This window comes from Papio anubis, chromosome 7, assembly GCF_008728515.1.
Source record: "Papio anubis isolate 15944 chromosome 7, Panubis1.0, whole genome shotgun sequence".
NCBI lineage: Eukaryota > Metazoa > Chordata > Mammalia > Primates > Cercopithecidae > Papio > Papio anubis.
In genome coordinates, this window is record NC_044982.1 from 4,078,873 (window position 1) to 4,096,421 (window position 17,549).

Genomic DNA, 17,549 nt, shown 5'->3' on the forward strand with positions numbered 1-17,549 from the left:
ACAAGCAGCTTGCTTTTCATAATCACTGTACCCTAGCAGTGCTAAACACGGCAGAGATAAAGGCTCCTCTCTGCAGGGCGGACTGCTCCCTCTGGGCCACTGTGAGTAGTCACTGCGCAGACGGAAAACGGAGCATGTGTTATACTTCATTATGTACAACCTCATGTTTGCACAGCGCTGTATCATTCACACAGGACTGTCGGAGACATTAGCATCCCCATAACCCTCTGGAGGAGGAAGACCCACCAATGAGGACCAGAAGCCTCCCTGTGGCCACGACTGCTAGTGGCGGCCTCCACAGAGCTCTGGAGCCGAATACCGATTTCAGCAAAGGGCCTCCCACCAACCACACTCCCCAGGGCTGGTGGACAGACTGGGGTCCTCATCCCTGAGGCCTCACCATGACCAAAATGTAGACAGTTAGGCACAAAGGCATGTACCCGACTCTTTACCTCTCTCCTGACTCCACTGAAGGTTTCTCTGCCCAACAAGGAACCATTCCTCCCCGCCCGACTGCTGCCTCCACAACTGGCAACTTCACCGGTTTCCCAACAGAGTTACCAAATAGGGACTAGCAGGAGTCTGGGCAAATAAGTCTCAAAAAACCACAGCCCCCAGTTATAAACTTCAACAGAAATCTATTCAGCATGGGAACCAAGCCTGTGAGATCTTTTAGGGTAACTAGATAGTCCATTCGAATCAGACTTCTGCTTGTGAGCTGGGTGCTGGAGGTCAGGAGAACACAGACCGTGCTGGGATGCACTGTCAGCTGAAACACGGCAGGAGCTGGCCAGTGGAGGGCCAAACAGGAAACGGAATTTCTTCAACAAACCAGGAGAGGCACTCAGCATTTTCTCCATGACAAGATTGACTTTTACTTTCTTCTTTATACTTCTGGGTACTGATTTATTATCATTATTATTATAAAACAGAGGTTCCAAAATATAGGCAGATTTAAAAAATAATATTCACTTAGTAAAAAGTCAGAAACAAAATATTGTTATTTTGAAAGAGAAAATACATGTGTTGACTCATAATCTGTAACCATCTGTTGTTCAGTTCTAAACTTCACAAATTCCGAATTCCACTTGTGATCTTGATGAACGAGTGTGTGTAGACCCTGGGGGCATGGTTCCCCGCATTTGCTGGGAGGCCTCTAGAGGCTGTGGGGATCCTTTTTCCCAGTACCAGCACCCTCACAGTTTCTGTCCTACTGAGGAATGAGTTCCACCAGCTAACTTCTGCTTACCTGGACAGGTGGCTCAATCATTATCCAGGCTGGAAGCATGAGACTGGGATTCAGAGGCTGAGTCCCTACACGGAAGTAAACTCCACCCCTGGAATCACAGGCCCAGATGTGCTGATTTCCACATGCCAAGCTTGTCAATTTCACAGCTCCTGGAGACAAAGAAAAGTACACACACTATAATTACTTTCGTACAATGACTAATCTTTCATCTAATCTATGAACTTTGATTTTCTACTTCAAAGAAAGAAACGAGGCTGCATTTGCAACTGAACTTGGACGCTGAGTCATCGGATCTGTCCTAGTCCATCCACATTGGCTGTGTGGACTCAGCTGGGCTTGAGAACATTGTAACTCAAGAGAGTAATGATGGCCTCTGGCCACTCTGCCACCTGCCAGGCGCCACACGGCACCCCTTCCAGGCAACAGGCAAAGCAGTCAGGATGCTGTTAGCACAGCGCCCTGAACCACCAAGCCCTGGGATTAGTATCTCAATGTGGGTCCCATCATCAGCTTCCTCAGAGATGTGACTAATGCCAGTGAATTCTGGATTTGGAGAGACAGAACTCGCATTTACAGATAATCTTAATCTTAATTAGAATTAAACTGACTGGGCACAGTGGCACACACCTGTAATCTTAGCACTTTCAGAGGCCATGGTGGGTGGATCAGTTGAGCCCAGAAGTTCAAGACCAGCTTGGGCAGCATAGTGAGACCCTGTCTCTACAAAATACACAGAAATTAGTTGGGTATGGTGGCACACACCTGTAGTCCCAGCTACTTGGGAGGCTGAGATCGCTTGGGCCCAGCAAGTCGAGGCTGCAGTGAGCCATGATGGTGCCACTGCACTCCAGCCTGGGTGACAGAGCGAGACCCCATCTCAAAAAAACAAAACTAAGTCTCCCAAAGAATCTTCATTTTTATTCATTTCTCACTGCTATTGAGACTGATTGCAAGAGGAAAGGAAATGGGAAGAGTTTTTTAAAAACAGAAATTACATTTGATAATAGTCTGGCTAAAAGAACAGCAGTCAACAGTTCCTGAGCAGCTGCTGTGGACAGGCTGTCAGCCAGGTCTTCACACACTCATCTCAAACCCACAACAGTGACACACGATGAGTGTCATCCCACTTCACCCACGAGACCATCAGGACTCAGCCAGAAAGAGATCTGCTGAGGGCCACAAGGCAGGAGGTGGCCAGGCCAGGAGGCAAAGGAGGATCTAAGGCTTGGACCTGGGTCGGCCTGGGTCCTCTGCATCAGCAACCTCTGACCTCTGAGACTTTACCTGCAGCGCAATGCACAGATCTTCAGGGTTAAATCGAATTGGTTTGTTTTGTTTTTTGTTCGTTTTTTGTTTTGTTTGTTTTTGAGATAAGAGTCTCGTTCTGTCATTCAGGCTGTTGTGCAGTGGTGCAATTTTGGCTCACTGCAACCTCTGCCTCTGGGTTCAAGCGATTCTAGTGCCTCGGCCTCCTGAGTAGCTGGGATTACAGGCACCTGCCACCATGCCCAGCTAATTTTTGTATTTTTAGTAGAGATGGAGTTTCATCATGTTGGCCAGGCTGGTCTCGGACTCCTGACCTCAAGTGATCTGCCCACCTCAGCCTCCCAAAGTGCTGGGATTACAGGTGTAAGCCACTACGCCCAGCCCAATTGGTTTTAAACAACTAAGTCACCCTCAAAAGTTCCCTCAACTCCCTTCTAGCCAATGCCCTCTACCCTGAGGTAACTGTTGAACTGATTTCTTTTTTTTTTTTGAGACAGAGTCTCGTTCTGTTGCCCAGGTTGGAGTGCTGTGGTGTGATCTTGGCTCACTGCAACCTCTGCCTCCTGGTTGTTGTTTTTTTTTTTTTTGAGACAGAGTCTAGCTCTGTCACCCAGGCTGGAGTGCAGTGGTGCAATCTCGGTTCACTGCAACCTCTGCCTCCCGGTTTCAAGAGTTCTCCTGCTTCAGCCTCCCAAGTAGCTGGGATTACAGGCGCCTGCCACCACGCTCGGCTAATTTTTGTATTTTTAGTAGAGACGGGGTTTTGCCACGTTGGCCAAGCTGGTCTTGAACTCCTGACCTCAGGTGATCCGGCCGCCCTGGCCTCCCAAAGTGCTGGGATTACAGGCGTGAGCCACTGCACCGGGCCTATTTCATTTTTAAAGAAACTGCCAGTTTCCCCAGTGGAGGTCCTGTGCTCCATGGCCACAGCTGTGTCTGCGGGTTCTGGCTGCCCACGCCCCTGAACCTTTCCACGGCAGCCATTCTAGGAGAGGTGAAGTTGTATCATGTCGTGGCTTTAATTTGTATTTCCTGCTAAGGAATGACGCTGGGAATCTTTTAATACGCTTATGGGCATCTATCTGTATATCTTCTTTTGTGAAGTGCCTGTTGAAGTTTTTGCTCATTTTAAAATGAACTGTCTCCCGACTGCTGAGTTAGAGGAGTTCTCTGCACATTGCAGGTACTGGTCTTTTGTCAGATACGTGCATTGTAAATCTAGTCTGTGGTTTGGTGTTTCATTTTCTTAACAGTGTTTTTGGATGACAATTTTTAAATTTTGATGGGTTATTCTGACCGGGGATTAAAAGGTGTGCGGCTCCATTAGCTGGCAGTGCTGCCGGAGGAGGGGCAGGTGGAGGACGCCCCACACTGGGTGCAGAATCGGGAGGTGCCGCCCTTGCACAGTTGTCACTGGTATCAGATGACAGCCCACGGAGCGTAGCAAAACACGGAGGCACGACTCTGCCATGTGAGAATCTCGTCATGTGTCTTCAGTTATAACATCAACTTAAAGCTATTCATTCACCGCTACACAAAAAATTATCATTATTCCTCTGTGCCTTTTCTAAAGATGACAATTTCTCTATTCCAGAAATTAACTGTATTTTCTCCTTCCTTGATCTTGTACAGAATGTTATACCAGGGAGTGTAAACAGAACTCCCTGGAACTCTAGCATTATATATGCAAAGATCTGTACCAGTCAAAATAAAGTACCTTCAGCAGAAACTCTAGAAATAGCCGAGAAACAAATGCTAATTAAAAAACACTTACGTTAGAGTCTTCAACCTGGCTCTAAGAGAAACTACAGGCAGCAGTGATCATGCTAACAGAGTCACATGTGACAAAAACACACCAGCCAGCATATCAGAGTTGGCAGCAACAACACTGTTCACAGAACGTGGAGTTCACATTACACAGTGAACACCCTTTCAGAACACACAGAAAAGACTGCCAGATGATGTACTTCCACCTTCCAAACCAGCTGATTCTGAATCGAAGAGACAGGTGAAAGATGACAAAGCGGAACTGAGGGCTTTCCTGCAGATTTTTACCCCAGTGTCACCCAGGCCACCTGGATGAATGAGGTTTGTGAGCCTGCTCCAAGGAAGAGGCAGTCAGGATGTGGTGAACGCGGTGGCAGAGACCACAGCCCTCCCCAAACACTCCATGGCTCCCTCATTCCCTTAGAGTTAGGCAGGATGGCACGACCAGTTCTGGCAACAGGCTCTAAGCAGAAGCAACCGAATGGTGGAACTGCAGAGCAAAGCAGGCAGGATCAGGAAACCACCACCTGGAGGACCACTGCCCTAGAAGAGGACAGACACAGGGCTGGCTTCGTGGAAGCGGGGGCCACGGTTCACTGTGTGAAGTCGCTGATGTCTGGGGCTTGCTACCAAAGCACAGCCCAGCCTGGCTGACGCAAACACACTGACATTTTCCTGCCTGTCCCTGTTTTGTCCTTATTTTTTTCTCTTGTTTTTAAAAAATGCTTTAATTACTTTATTCGACAAAGCAGACATTCTCCCTTTAGGATTATTTCTTAAACATATTATTTTAAAACAAAAAGAGGCATTTATTTAATGTTTTACTATTTATAAAATACTTTTCTGTATAAATTACTGCATAATATAATCCTGTTTGTTACCTAACGGCATAAACTGGCACTGAATAGTTCTTCATTAAATGCTGTGACCTGATAAATTAAATTACAAATTTCATTAGTTTGCTAAACAATCCAACGCCTGACATAATGCATATTTATGTGTACTGGGAAATGAAATGTTATAAGCATCTTAAATATCTGCTAAGTGGGCCGGGCGCGGTGGCTCACGCCTGTAATCCCAGCACTTTGGGAGGCCGAGGCGGGTGGATCACGAGGTCAGGAGATTGAGACCATCCTGGCTAACACGGTGAAACCCCGTCTCTACTACAAAATACAAAACATTTGCCGGGCGCGGTGGCGGGCGCCTGTAGTCCCAGCTACTCGGGAGGCTGAGGCAGGAGAATGGCGTGAACCCAGGAGGCGGAGCTTGCAGTGAGCCGAGATCGCGCCACTGCACTCCAGAATGGGCGACAGAGCCAGACTCCGTCTCAAAAAAAAAAAAAAAAAAAAAATCTTTTAAGTGATGCAAATTTTCTTCCAAAAACTAGGATTATAATAAATCACTACAAAATTCCATATTCAACCACTACAACGTGGTTCAGCAGCCAACCCATTTAATTTAAGAATTCCTTTAATTTAATCCTATAGCAGAAATTGCTCTGGTAATTGTATAGGGGCAGAAAGAAGAGGGATGCTGTATCTTAAAAAAAAAAAATTGAGGCCGGGTGCGGTGGCTCACGCCTGTAATCCCAGCACTTTGGGAGGCCGAGGTGAGTGGATCACAAGGTCAGGAGATAAGATCATTCTGGCTAACGCGGTGAAACCTCCTATCTACTAAAAATACAAAAAAATTAGCTGGGCGTGGTGGCGGGCGCCTGTAGTCCCAGTTACTCGGGAGGCTGAGGCAGGAGAATGGCGTGAACCTGGGAGGCGGAGCTTACAGTGAGCGGAGATCGTGCCACCGCACTCCAGCCTGGGCGACAGAGCGAGACTCTGTCTCAAAAAAAAAGAAAAAAAAAATTAAAGGCAGAAATCATGTTCATTATTTGATACTTCACTAAAGTCATCCTCATCCTTGAAATTAAAATTTAATTTTTTTTTTTGAGACAGAGTCTTGCTCTGTCACCCAGGCTGGAGTGTAGTGGTGTGATCCTGGCTCACTGCAATTTCTGCCTCCCAGGCTCAAGGGATTCTTGTGCCTCAGGCTCCCAAGTAGCTGGGATTACAGACGTGTGCCACCACATCTGGCTAATTTTTGTATTGTTAGCAGAGACAGGTTTCACATGTTGGCCAGGCTTGAACTCCCAACCTCAGGTGACCCACCGGCCTTGGCTTCCCAAAGTGCTGAGATTATAAGCATGAGCCACTGTACCTGGCCTTATTTTTAATTAATTAATTATGATGATGATGATGATGATGATTTTGAGACAGTCTTATTCTGTCACCCAGGCTGGAGTGCAGTGGCACCATCTCGGCTCAGCAGTGGCATAATCCTGACTCACTGGAGCCTCCGCCTCTCGGGCTCAAGTGATTCTCGTGCCTCAGCCTCCGGAGTAGCTGGGACTACAGTGCCCACCACCACACCCAGTTAATTTTTGTATTTTAAGAGATAGGGTTTCGCTATGTTGGCCAGGCTGGTCTCAAACTCCTGGCCTCAAGTGATCCTCCTGCCTTGACCTCTCAAAGTGCTAGGATTACAAGTGTGAGCCACCACACCCATCCTGAAATTAAAATTTCTGCTTGCCATTTAGAGAAGACTGATGATGGCTCAGACCCAACAATGAGTGAGTGCTGCCCAAGGTCAACACTGTCCCTGAGGGCGCACAGGTCATGCTGTCCAAGCCTGCTTGCTACTACTCATAGAACCAGGAAGAACTCGTAAAGAAAATACCAGGGTTGAAGGGAGAACACATGTAAATGTATCGCTGACAAGCTTTTTTTGGTTTGTTTTTTTGAGACTGAGTCTCGCTCTGTTCCCAGGCTGGAGTGCGATGGCATGATCTTGGCTCACTGCAACCTCCATCTCCTGGGTTCAAGCGATTCTCTGGCCTCAGCCTCCTGAGTAACTGGGACTACAGGCATATGCCACCACGCCCAGCTAATTTTTGTATTTTTAGTAGAGATGGGGTTTCACCATGTTGACCAGGATAGTCTTGATCTCTTGACCTCGTGATCCATCCACCTCAGCCTCTCAAAGTGCTGGGATTACAGGCGTGAACCACCACACCTGGCCGACAAGTTTTTATAACCTAACATCTTGTGCCTCATGCCCTGGGAAGGCTGATGGCAACTCAGAGCAAGAGTTGAGAATTTTCCTGGGAGGGTGGGAGTCACATCATCCACCAGGCGGCTGTGTGTGATGACATCCTGTACCTGCATAGAATGCAGTTTTATCTTTGATTACCAGTAACATGGCCAAATATAGGATCAAAACTCACATCCCAGAGTTACTCAGAAATGGAGCTGCAAATAGTACTGCCTTTCCCTGACATTTTAAATCCTGCTGGTGCAGTTGCACGCAGTTGTAATCCCAGCACTTCGGAAGGCTGATGTGGGAGCATCACTGGAGCCCAGGAGTTTGAGACCAGCCTGGGCAACATAGCGAGATCCTATCCCAAATTAAAACAAAAATCCTGTTGGTTACGTACTGTCACCAAGCAATTGGCCCCTGCCTGTAAAGTTCCTACACATTCTGTGTGTAAACTTCCAACAAAAGTAATGTGAATCAAACTCAAAAAATAATGTGAGTCAAACTAAAAAAAATTTTTTTTTTTTTTTTAAAGAAACAGGAGCTTGCTCTATTGCCTAGATTAGGCTCAACTTCCCAGGCTCAAGCAATCCTCCTGCCTCAGCCTCCCAAGCAGCTAGGACAACAGGTGCATGACACCGTGCTTGGCTCTGAAATGACAGGTAGAAGCAGAGTGCTATGATGGGGACAGTCACTGAAGAATGTTTGGAGGGGAGGTGGCAATCTCAACTGAGTCCTGAAGGAAGAAGAGTTGAAGAAAGGAAAGCAGCCCACGGAAGGAATGCTAAGCTGCAGGAAGAGAAGCAAATGGGCGGCATGAATGTGCACATTCCCATGAATGGGAAGGGCAGGAGTTCAAGACTAGCCTGGCCAACACGGTGAAACCCCATCTCTACCCAAATATGAAAGTGAGCTGGGGTCCCAACACAAAGGCCAGGAGTGGCTGGAGCCCCTGATGCACGAGGCCTTGGAACGGCAGGCCGGGCCTGGCTGCGAGATCCTGGGCGCCACACCAAACACTGGAGCTTTATTCTAGTGGCAACATGGAGCCACGTAACATGGAGGGTGACACCATCTCAGCTGGGTTTGAGGAAGCCAGCTCTGGTAGCCGTGGTGGGAGGTGGGCACACCTGGTGCCATGAGGCAGCTATTGTACTATAGCAACTTGCTGACGAGGGGGCTCCACACTGGCAGTGGTGGGAGGGAAGCAGAGGTCCAGAAGCAGGGAGACCCTCGGGTAGATGGCCAGGACACTGCTGAGAGACTGGCCAAAAGAAGACTCTGGTCTTTCCAGCAGAATTTACTGGGAGCAGCAGGGCTCAGTGGCTCACCCCTGTAATCTCACCACTTTGGGAGGCCAAGGTGGGTGGATCACCTGAGGTCAGGAGTTTGAGACCAGCCTGGCCAACACAGTGAAACACTGTCTCTACTAAAAATACAAAAATTAGCTGGGTGGGGTGGCATGGGCCTGTAATCCCAGCCACTTGGGAGACTGAGGCAGGAGAATCACTTGAACCTGGGAGACGGAGGTTGCAGTGAGCCAAAAATCACACCATTGTACTCCAGCCTGGGCAACAAAGTGAGACACTGTCTCAAAAAAATAAAAAATAAAAAATAAAAATAAATAAATAAATAAATAAATAAGGAATTTAGTGGGAGCAGAGAAGTGAAGTTAGGAAAAAGAGCACAATTGGGGGAGGCTAAATTTGATATTGAACAAAATTGTCAAATGCAGTCACTATGTTTCCATTCATTGCTGAGTGCACCCCTGACTGCTGACTTTTACAAGTATTTTTAGAGGTGCGGTCTTGCTATGTTGGCCAGGTTGGTCTTAAACTCCTGGCCTCAAGCAATCCTCCCAAAGTGCTAGGATTACAGGTGTAAGCCACTGCACCTAGCCCACTGCTGACTTGTAAAAGATAAATGAAGCACCCCAATTAATTCCAGATGAGTAACACAGGCAGCAGCCATGTCAGTCTGATGACTCTTCTTTACAGTCAATCCCATTCAACGTACGCCACCTGATGACAGCTGCCACGCACAGTCATACATGGGCTCCTGTGCAGATAGCACGCCTGAATTCAAAATTATCACTTAAATATGTAATTACTAAAAGGTCTCTTGGGTGGGGCGCAGTGGCTCACACCTGTAATCCCAGCACTTTGGGAGGCTGAGGCAGGTGGATCAGTTGAGGTCAGGAGTTCGAGACCAGCCTGGCCAACATGATGAAACCCTGTCTCTACTAAAAATGTAAACACTAGCTAGGCATGGCTGTGCATGCCCGTAATCCCAGCTACTCGGGAGGCCGAGGCAGGAGAATCGCTTGAACCCAGGAGGCGGAGGTCTCAGTGAGCCAAGACTGTGTCACTGCACTCCAGCCTGGGCAACAGAGTAAGACTCTGTCTCAAACAAACAAACACAGAAACAAAAAAAGAAGTCTCTTGACCTACCTGCTTTTCCTGTAGGACACAGACCATACCTGGAGAGAGCCCAATACCTGAATACCTGGTGCCCCTGGCCTGATGCTCACTGCCCCTACCCTGGCATAGTAAAGGCTGGGGAGGTGGCTGTTCTTTCTAGGGGAGAAACCCAGATTCAGTGAGATTGAGTCTCAAGAGTGAGAGAGAAGCCAGGCATGGTAGCTCAAGCCTGTAATCCCAGCACTTTGGGAGGCCGAGGCCAGCGGATCACGAGGTCAGGAGATTGAGACCATCCTGGCTAACACGGTGAAACCCCGTCTCCACTAAAAATACAAAAAATTAACCAGGCGTGGTGGCGGGCGCCTGTAGTCCCAGCTACTTGGGAGGCTGAGGCAGGAGAATGGCGTGAACCTGGGAGGTGGAGCTTGCAGTGAGCCTAGATTGCGCCACTGCACTCCAGCCTGGGCGACAGAGCGAGACTCTGTCTCAAAAAAAAAAGCAAAACAAAAAACAAAAGTGAAAGGGAAATAGGAACAAGTCCACCCTGAGTCCAAGATGACATCGGACCCTCCAGTGTTCAGCAGATATTCATTGAGGGGATGGGTGTGTGAGCAGAGGAATGGCCTGGGGGTCCTAGTCGCCTGCTCACCTCCCTTGCCCCAACACAAAGCTGCCAACCCTGGACTTGCTGCATTCTCTCAGGATGTGTAGGAAACAGGAAAGGAGTCTTAATCTGACATTTCAAGATCAACCAGATAACTCAGATAAATAAGCAAAATCTAAAGTTCAGGGCAGGATAAGGACTAAGCAAGGTGGTGCTTTAACAAGAGATGCTGGATTTGCCCTCCCTGTGGCACAAACTGGGGCAACACAAGCAAAAGCCCCACGACGAGCAGCTAACAAAGGCTAGAGAGCACCCCCAAGCAAGATGTGTCACAGCCTTCGGATGACCACACCGCCCGGAGATGGCCCACACTTAGACAGGATGCCCCGTGCATCCTCCGGGCAGTTGGGCTTGGGGGTTGCTGCTCCCATTAGAAAGGAGAGGAAACCAAGGCTAGGCATGGTGGCTCACAGTTGTAATCCCAGCACACTGGGAGGACGAGGCAGGTGGATCACTTGAGGTCAGGAGTTCAAGCAGCCTGGCCAACATGATGAAACCCCACCTCTACCCAAGATACAAAAGTTAGCAGGGGCCATGCGCGGTGGCTCACACCTGTAATCCCAGCACTTCGGGAGGCGGAGGCAGGCCTATCACCTGAGGTCAGGAGTTCAGGACCAGACTGGTCAACATGGCGAAACCCTGTCTCTACTAAAAACACAAAAAATTAGCCAGGTGCAGTGGTGGGTGCCTGTAATATCAGCTACTCAGGAGGCTGAGACAGGGAGAATTGCTTGAACCTGGGAGACAGAGGCTGCAGAGAGCCAAGATTGTGCCACTGCACTCCAGTTTGGGCGACAGAGCGAAACTCCGTCTCAAAAAAATAAAATAAAACAAAATAATTAGCTGGGCATGGCGGCACATGCCTGTGGTCCCAGCTACTTGGGAAGCTGTGGTGGGAGGACTGCCTAAGCCTGGGAAGGCAGAGGTTGCAGTGAGTCAAGATCGTGCCACTGCACTCCAGCCTGGGTGACAGAGTAAGACCCCATCTGGAAAAAAAAAAAAAAAAGCAAGAAGAGCAAACTGCGGTTCGAGGTAACAGCAGCTTGCTCAGAGTCCCAGAGCCTGCCTGGGGCCCAGCTGTCCTGCCTCTGCCATGAATTCCCACACCTCTGCCTGTGACTTCCTTGCACTTGCACCCACTGCATGTCTGATCCATTTCAGGCTCAGCTGGATACTTACATACTTACATTAGTTTGCTAACGATTTTGCAGGAAGAACACAGGGGCTCAGTGAAAACCTGCCCATCCACAGCGACCAGGACCCCCAGGCCATCCCTCTACTCACACACCCATCCCGTCAATGAATATCTGCTGAACACCAGAGGGCCCAAGGCCATCTTGGACACAGGGTGGACTTGTTCCTGTTTCCCTTGCACCCTTGAGACTCAATCCCACTCAAGCCAGTTTCTCCCCTAAAGAAACCTCCCAGTGAAGCCCAAATACACACCTTAGAGACCTGTACCACTTTGGCCAGCTAGCCAGTGCTGGGAGGACTGGATCGAGCCAGGAGGGAGGCACGAGCTGTGCTGGAGGTGGGAGGCCCAGGCAGGGCTGACTCCAGCAGTTCAGAACCTGGCACGACGCCCGTTCACTCTGAACCCCACCATGGTGCGGCAGCCTTCCTGGAGGGGCTGGGAAGGGGACGTGCAGGGGAAACAGTTCTGCTTCTCACCCAAATGGTGCAGGTAACACGGCCTCCCACAGTGCTCAAGATTCAGGAGCAGGGAGAATACACATCACGCCCTGGACTTTTTACCCCCAGAGGGGACTAGCGGCATTTTCCAGTTAGTCTGGGTAGGAGCTGCTGGAGAAAGGTTCAGGACCAGTACGGTCTCTGAACAAATGAAAGGCTTCCCAGGGCAGGCGACATGTCAGCCAGCACCAATGTTCAGGCCACTCTCAGCCTCAGCCTTGTCTGATCAGTCACTGTCAGTGATGCAGAGAGTGGGGTGTTCTCAAAAAGCTAGATGGTGACTGGTGGGTCCAAAAGGCAGGTGGGGAGGCCCAAAGAACAAAGAACAAAAACTGCCCTGGACAAACCTTCAATTCCCAAGCCTTGGAACAGAACTTGCTTCTTCAGTTGAGTTAGTGTTCAGGGGCCTTTTCAGGCAAAAGAATAGGTGATGTCTACTCAGCACCCCATAGGAGCCCCCAGGGCTGAGCACGCCAACCACCACCAGGCTGCTTAGGACAATGCTTGCTTTACAGAATGGCAAAAGGCTCTCCTTGACAGCTGGTAGCATACAGACTGCAAGGCAGCCAGGGGCTTGGGGAGAAGGGGGACAAGCCCTTCTCTTCTTGCTTTCTTTTTTTTTTTCTTTTGAGACAGAGTCTTGCTCTGTCACCCAGGCTGGAGTGCAATGGCGTGGATCTCAGCTCACTGCAACCTCTGCCTACCAAGTTCAAATGATTCTCGTGCCTCAGCCTCCCAAGTAGCTGGAATTGCAGGTGTGTGTCACCACACCCAGGTAATTTTTGTATTTTTAGTAGAGATGGGGTTTCACCATGTTGGCCAGGCTGGGCTTGAACTCCTGACCTCAGGTGATCCACCCGCCTCGGCCTCCCAAAGTGCTGGGATTATAGGCATTAGCCACTGTGCTCAGCCCTCTTCTTGCTTTCTTTCTCCCCCTCCTACATTTTTTTTTTTTTTTTTTTTTTGGTGAGTACATGTGGTTGAGTTCTTATACAATTCAAATCTACCACATAATCAAATGCTGGTTGTAAGTTAAAAAGCTGGGAAGCCTCGCAGCCAGGAAGTTCCTAAGTCAGTCCTGCTGCCAGCGCAGGGCTCACCCGGGCCCCGGGGGCCATCTGCACAACTCCACCTGCAGGCAAACCACACCTACGCTTCCTGATCCACCAAGAATCTACTCAGAGAGAAACCTAATGTGGGCTTATGTTATCAGTTCTTGGAACATGAATGAATTATTTACAAATAGCAGCACTACATTTCTTTCTTCTTTTTTTTTTGAAACAGAGTCTCGCTCTGTTGCCTAGGCTGGAGTGCAATGGCATGATCCTGGCTTACTGCAACCCCCACTTCCCGGGTTCAAGCAATTCTCCTGCCTCAGCCTCCTGAGTAGCTGGGACTATAGGAGTGCGCTGCCATGCCTAGCTAATTTTTTTTTTTTTTTTTTTTGTATTTTTAGTAGAGACAGGGTGTCACCATGTTGGCCAGGCTGGTCTCGAACTCTTGACCTCAGGTGATCCACCCACCTCAGCCTCCCAAAGTGCTGGGATGACAAGTGTGAGCCACTGCTCCCGGCCTTCAAATAGCACTACACTTCTTAGCCTACTCTGCGGCTTTTGAGGGGAGATTCAGAGAAAAGCAGGAGCTAGAGGGCGCAGGTCCTCCTGGATCTGGCTGAGCTGAAGGAGAGGTGGCACCTGTGTGCTAAGCCACTCTCCTCTGCCAGTACTGTCCTGAGGGGATGGACAAACGTGGCACCGATCCTGTCGTAGGAACACCCATCTTTTTAGCTTTTAAGGTCATAAAGCTATGTTCCATATTCAGACAGACTGACAGGCAGCTGCATCACCACTATCCTTCAAGCTGCTCTCAGTAAGTGGCCCCTTGATCTGAGGACGTGCGCCCTCCTCAGGTTCTGACAGCCCTGCAAACTCTAAGGGGCAGGGGAAGGGACAAAGCCCAGAGCCGGTCTAGTCTGGAAGAGTGGCCAACTGAGCTCCTGAAATCCAGCAACTTATAAATATCCTCTCAGAACTCTCACGAGTTGAACACAGGCCGGGAAGTTTTGTCCAACATCACGCTGTGTTGCGGTTTTAGGGCAGTCAGGGCACCGGCAGGCGTACTCACGAGACGGCCATACCTAGCTGGGAGAGGTCCAGCCTGGTCCAGTGCATGCCCGTGGGGCAGCTCTTGGAGAGCGTCCTGATGAAGACCTGGCCAAGGCCGTCCAGCGCCCACAGCGCATCCTGGCAGGCGGCATAGGCGCGCATCTCGGCGTCAGGAGGCAGCTGCACCGTGGAGGGCCGCGACTGTGCACTCTGGGCGCTGACGCTGCACAGGTCCTTGCTGCTCTGGCACAGCCACAGGAAGCTTCCTGCAGAAAGGGGTCATGTTTGTCATCAAGGTGCTGTCTGCACCGAGCTGCCTGCCCTAAATGCACAAGGCAGCCTTTGCCTTTCGGCAGACGCCGGCCACCTGGTCGCGGATGCTGGCTCACTCACCCGCCCATTCCCACGTGGGCAGGAGTGGTGTAGCACTTTAAGGTAGAAGGCAGAGGGAAACACTACGACTAACAAGAAACATGCCTGAGATGTTGGAAAGAAATGGAAAGAAGGCAAGGCTTAGGAGATTTTATGACGGCCATAATGTTGGCTTAGTGGCTTTGACTTCCCATTTTTCATGGGCTGGGAAGTTTTTCACTGAACAAAGGCATCAGAGCATTTTTAATATAGAAAGTTAATTTTACCAAGAGGAGAAGACTATCAACTCAGTGCCCTGGAGGGAGGGAGGGAGGGTTAGCAGTTCCTCGGAAGGAGGGTGCCATGGCGCTCTCCCAGGCCTTCTGGGGATGGGGCCGGGGGGTGGGCCAGCTGCTGGAGAAGGCTTAGGAAGCTGGAAAAGCTTCTCTTCCCATCCTTGCCTCAAAATCACATCCTTTCATTCCCTCCAGCATTTTAAAAAAGTCCTTTAGGTTTAACAGATTCTGTTTAAAATGCAAATAATCCTTAGGGCAGTTAAAACCTTGGTCACAGTACATTATCTGAAGTATTACCTACAACTTGTGGCCACATATGTTTTGGAATTCAAACTTTTTCTGTATTTTTGAAAACCTAAGCCAATGGGTATGCTAGAAGTTTACAAAACAACCCCAGAGGGGCCAGGCGCTCCCCGGTGAAGCGCAGTAACATCTCTGCAACATGGATACGGTCACAGCCAACAGATCAACCAAGGCTGGAGGCAGCTATGTGAGATCTGGTCAGGTTCTGCTGCCAAATTAATTTATACCAAACTTAATAAATAACTTATTGTTGTCAGAGATTTCTGGGTTCCAGAACTGTGGTCCGAACAATCTGGTGAGTAAGAAGTTATTGTACTGACCCAGTCACCCGCATCCTAGTGGGACTAATGGTTTGAACTAAGCAAACGATTCCCTCTTCACCACAGATTTCACAGCATCTTCACGTTCCATCCTCATGCAGTCCTGGGAGGAGGTACGGCTACTTCCCAGAGAGGTCACCTGACTGCCTGGGTTCCCAGCTAACTGGGTGGGAGAACTGCCTCTCCTGGCCGCAGATGCCAGCTCTCTCACCCTCTGGTGTTCTGGCTCCCTCACAAACCCCGTACTCTGTAGGGACACTGAGTCCTGCCCAGAATGTAGTTGGCAGGAGCACCCCACTGCAGAGCAGGTCTGCCTAATGGGGTGCAAATGTGGGACTTAGGTTATCTAGAGGCTGTGAACAAGACGGAAGGAAGTTGCTGGGAGGTGACAGAAGGATTCTCAAGGGGAGATGGGAAGGTGCCCAAAGAAGCTGTGGCCCCTGCCATGGCACTAGAAGTCACCAGCTGCCAGCCCCGGTGGCTGTACTGTGTGAGCCCCTCCTTCAGAAGGACGCTTTCCCTCATCTTCATCACACTCAGTCCCTCTCAGAGGCTCTCCTGGTCAGGCCTATCCCACTTCAGGGCCCTCCCTCAGCTAACAAGGGCTGCTGGCCTCTGACACCCTCAGTTGGCCGGTCTCCGAGGCGTGCCCATCACCAACAAGGCCACAGTCGGATCATGGTTTGAACCCTTCCAGTGGCCAAGCCGTGCTCGAGATTTTTCAGCGAGGCTAAGACTGACCCACCTTCCTTCGTGGGAGCCGCAGAGGCCAACACAAAGGCCCATTTTGTAGCAGAAGCTGTCCCACGGGGAACAACATGATTCCAGTAGGTGCCTGGAAAGAGTAAACAAGAAGAGTATGTTAAAGAAAGAAACTTCAGATTTTAGTTCTAGATGACATCTGGCCTTCAAATCCTTTCTCCAGATAATTCTAGAGTGTCCCTAAATTAAGCAACATGAGCAATCACAGCCTGCCATTCATTTCCCTCTGAATACTGCCAGGCAGAGCCACATCCAGCCCAGGGTCATGGAGGCCATGCAGCAGGGAGAGGGCTGGAGAAAAGCAAGGGGTTCACTCATAGAAACGAACCCCAGGATGTGTGGACTGGCATCTATATTCCCAGACCTGGCCAGAGCCCTGCATTTCCAACAGTGGTGATCACTTTCCCTCCAGGAAATGGACCATTCTCTCTCACTAGGTTTGGGTGGACTTTTTCATTTAAAATGTGAAATTGTTAACATAAAAACGCCCTCCATTTGCTTTTCTTATGTCATAAAAGGTTTCCCCACTATCCCGACACAGGGATCCAAGTTTTAGGAATGATAGATTTTTTAAAAAGGAGAGAAACTGATCACAAAGCAGGGTGCCTTCACTAGACACTTCATACCGCTGGCACTAAACTGTGTTTTCAAGTTGAGATCTTAAAGCTTTTATTTAAATGTTGGCTTTGAAGTGCAGCTGCCTATAAAGCCAGTGTGAAAATTACAGCAATTCACCCACCTATGAGACTTCCCTTAGCGACGTGGAATTCATTCTTGCCCGAGGAGATCCAGACGCCACTGTTATTGACCCCGAGAAGGCTTGGCTGGCACTGAAGCTGCTGGGACCAAAACGCCATGCGCAGCTTATCTGCCACCTTCTCTACAGGGGCTTGGGCAGCTGTGGCCACCGAGTGAGTGGCATGGATTATCGTCTGAAATAAGCTGCACTGGTCAAACACCACATAGTCTGTGATGCTCACCTGGAAGGAGGAGACAGACAAAAGCCCTGCTGTCAGAGCGGTTACAAGGGTAGACTCTCCGCCTTGAGGGACGGTTCTAGCCCAGGTCCACACCTCTGCATTTCCAGTAACAAGATGACCATCCAAACACAAATGTGCACATGTGCGCTTGTGAAAGGACCAAAACACGTGGCAGGATGCCATCAAACTGCTAACTCTAACTCCAGCTCCTTTGTAGGGTTGGATTTAAAGGTATGGAAGAATATATTCGCATTTTACACACATGGATCTGTTACAAGCATGTATTA

General features: G+C 49.4%; 1 protein-coding gene across 5 annotated transcripts in view; it reads right to left on the reverse strand.

Moving 5' to 3' along the window:
• The window catches only part of TECPR2 (tectonin beta-propeller repeat containing 2), a 140,184-nt gene that overhangs the window by 35,385 nt on the left and 87,250 nt on the right, over nt 1–17,549 (reverse strand). For 4 of the 5 annotated variants that reach the window (XM_031667793.1, XM_031667792.1, XM_021941587.2 and 1 more), the window contains 4 exons: nt 17,022–17,262; nt 16,266–16,355; nt 14,283–14,516; nt 1,250–1,398 (listed from right to left, as the gene is read on the reverse strand). In XM_031667793.1, the coding sequence (XP_031523653.1) occupies nt 1,250–1,398; nt 14,283–14,516; nt 16,266–16,355; nt 17,022–17,262 (714 nt within the window). Of the gene's footprint in view, nt 1–1,249; nt 1,399–11,449; nt 12,084–14,282; nt 14,517–16,265; nt 16,356–17,021; nt 17,263–17,549 lie in introns of those variants that run through there. The other variant, XM_031667795.1, reaches the window with a different exon arrangement.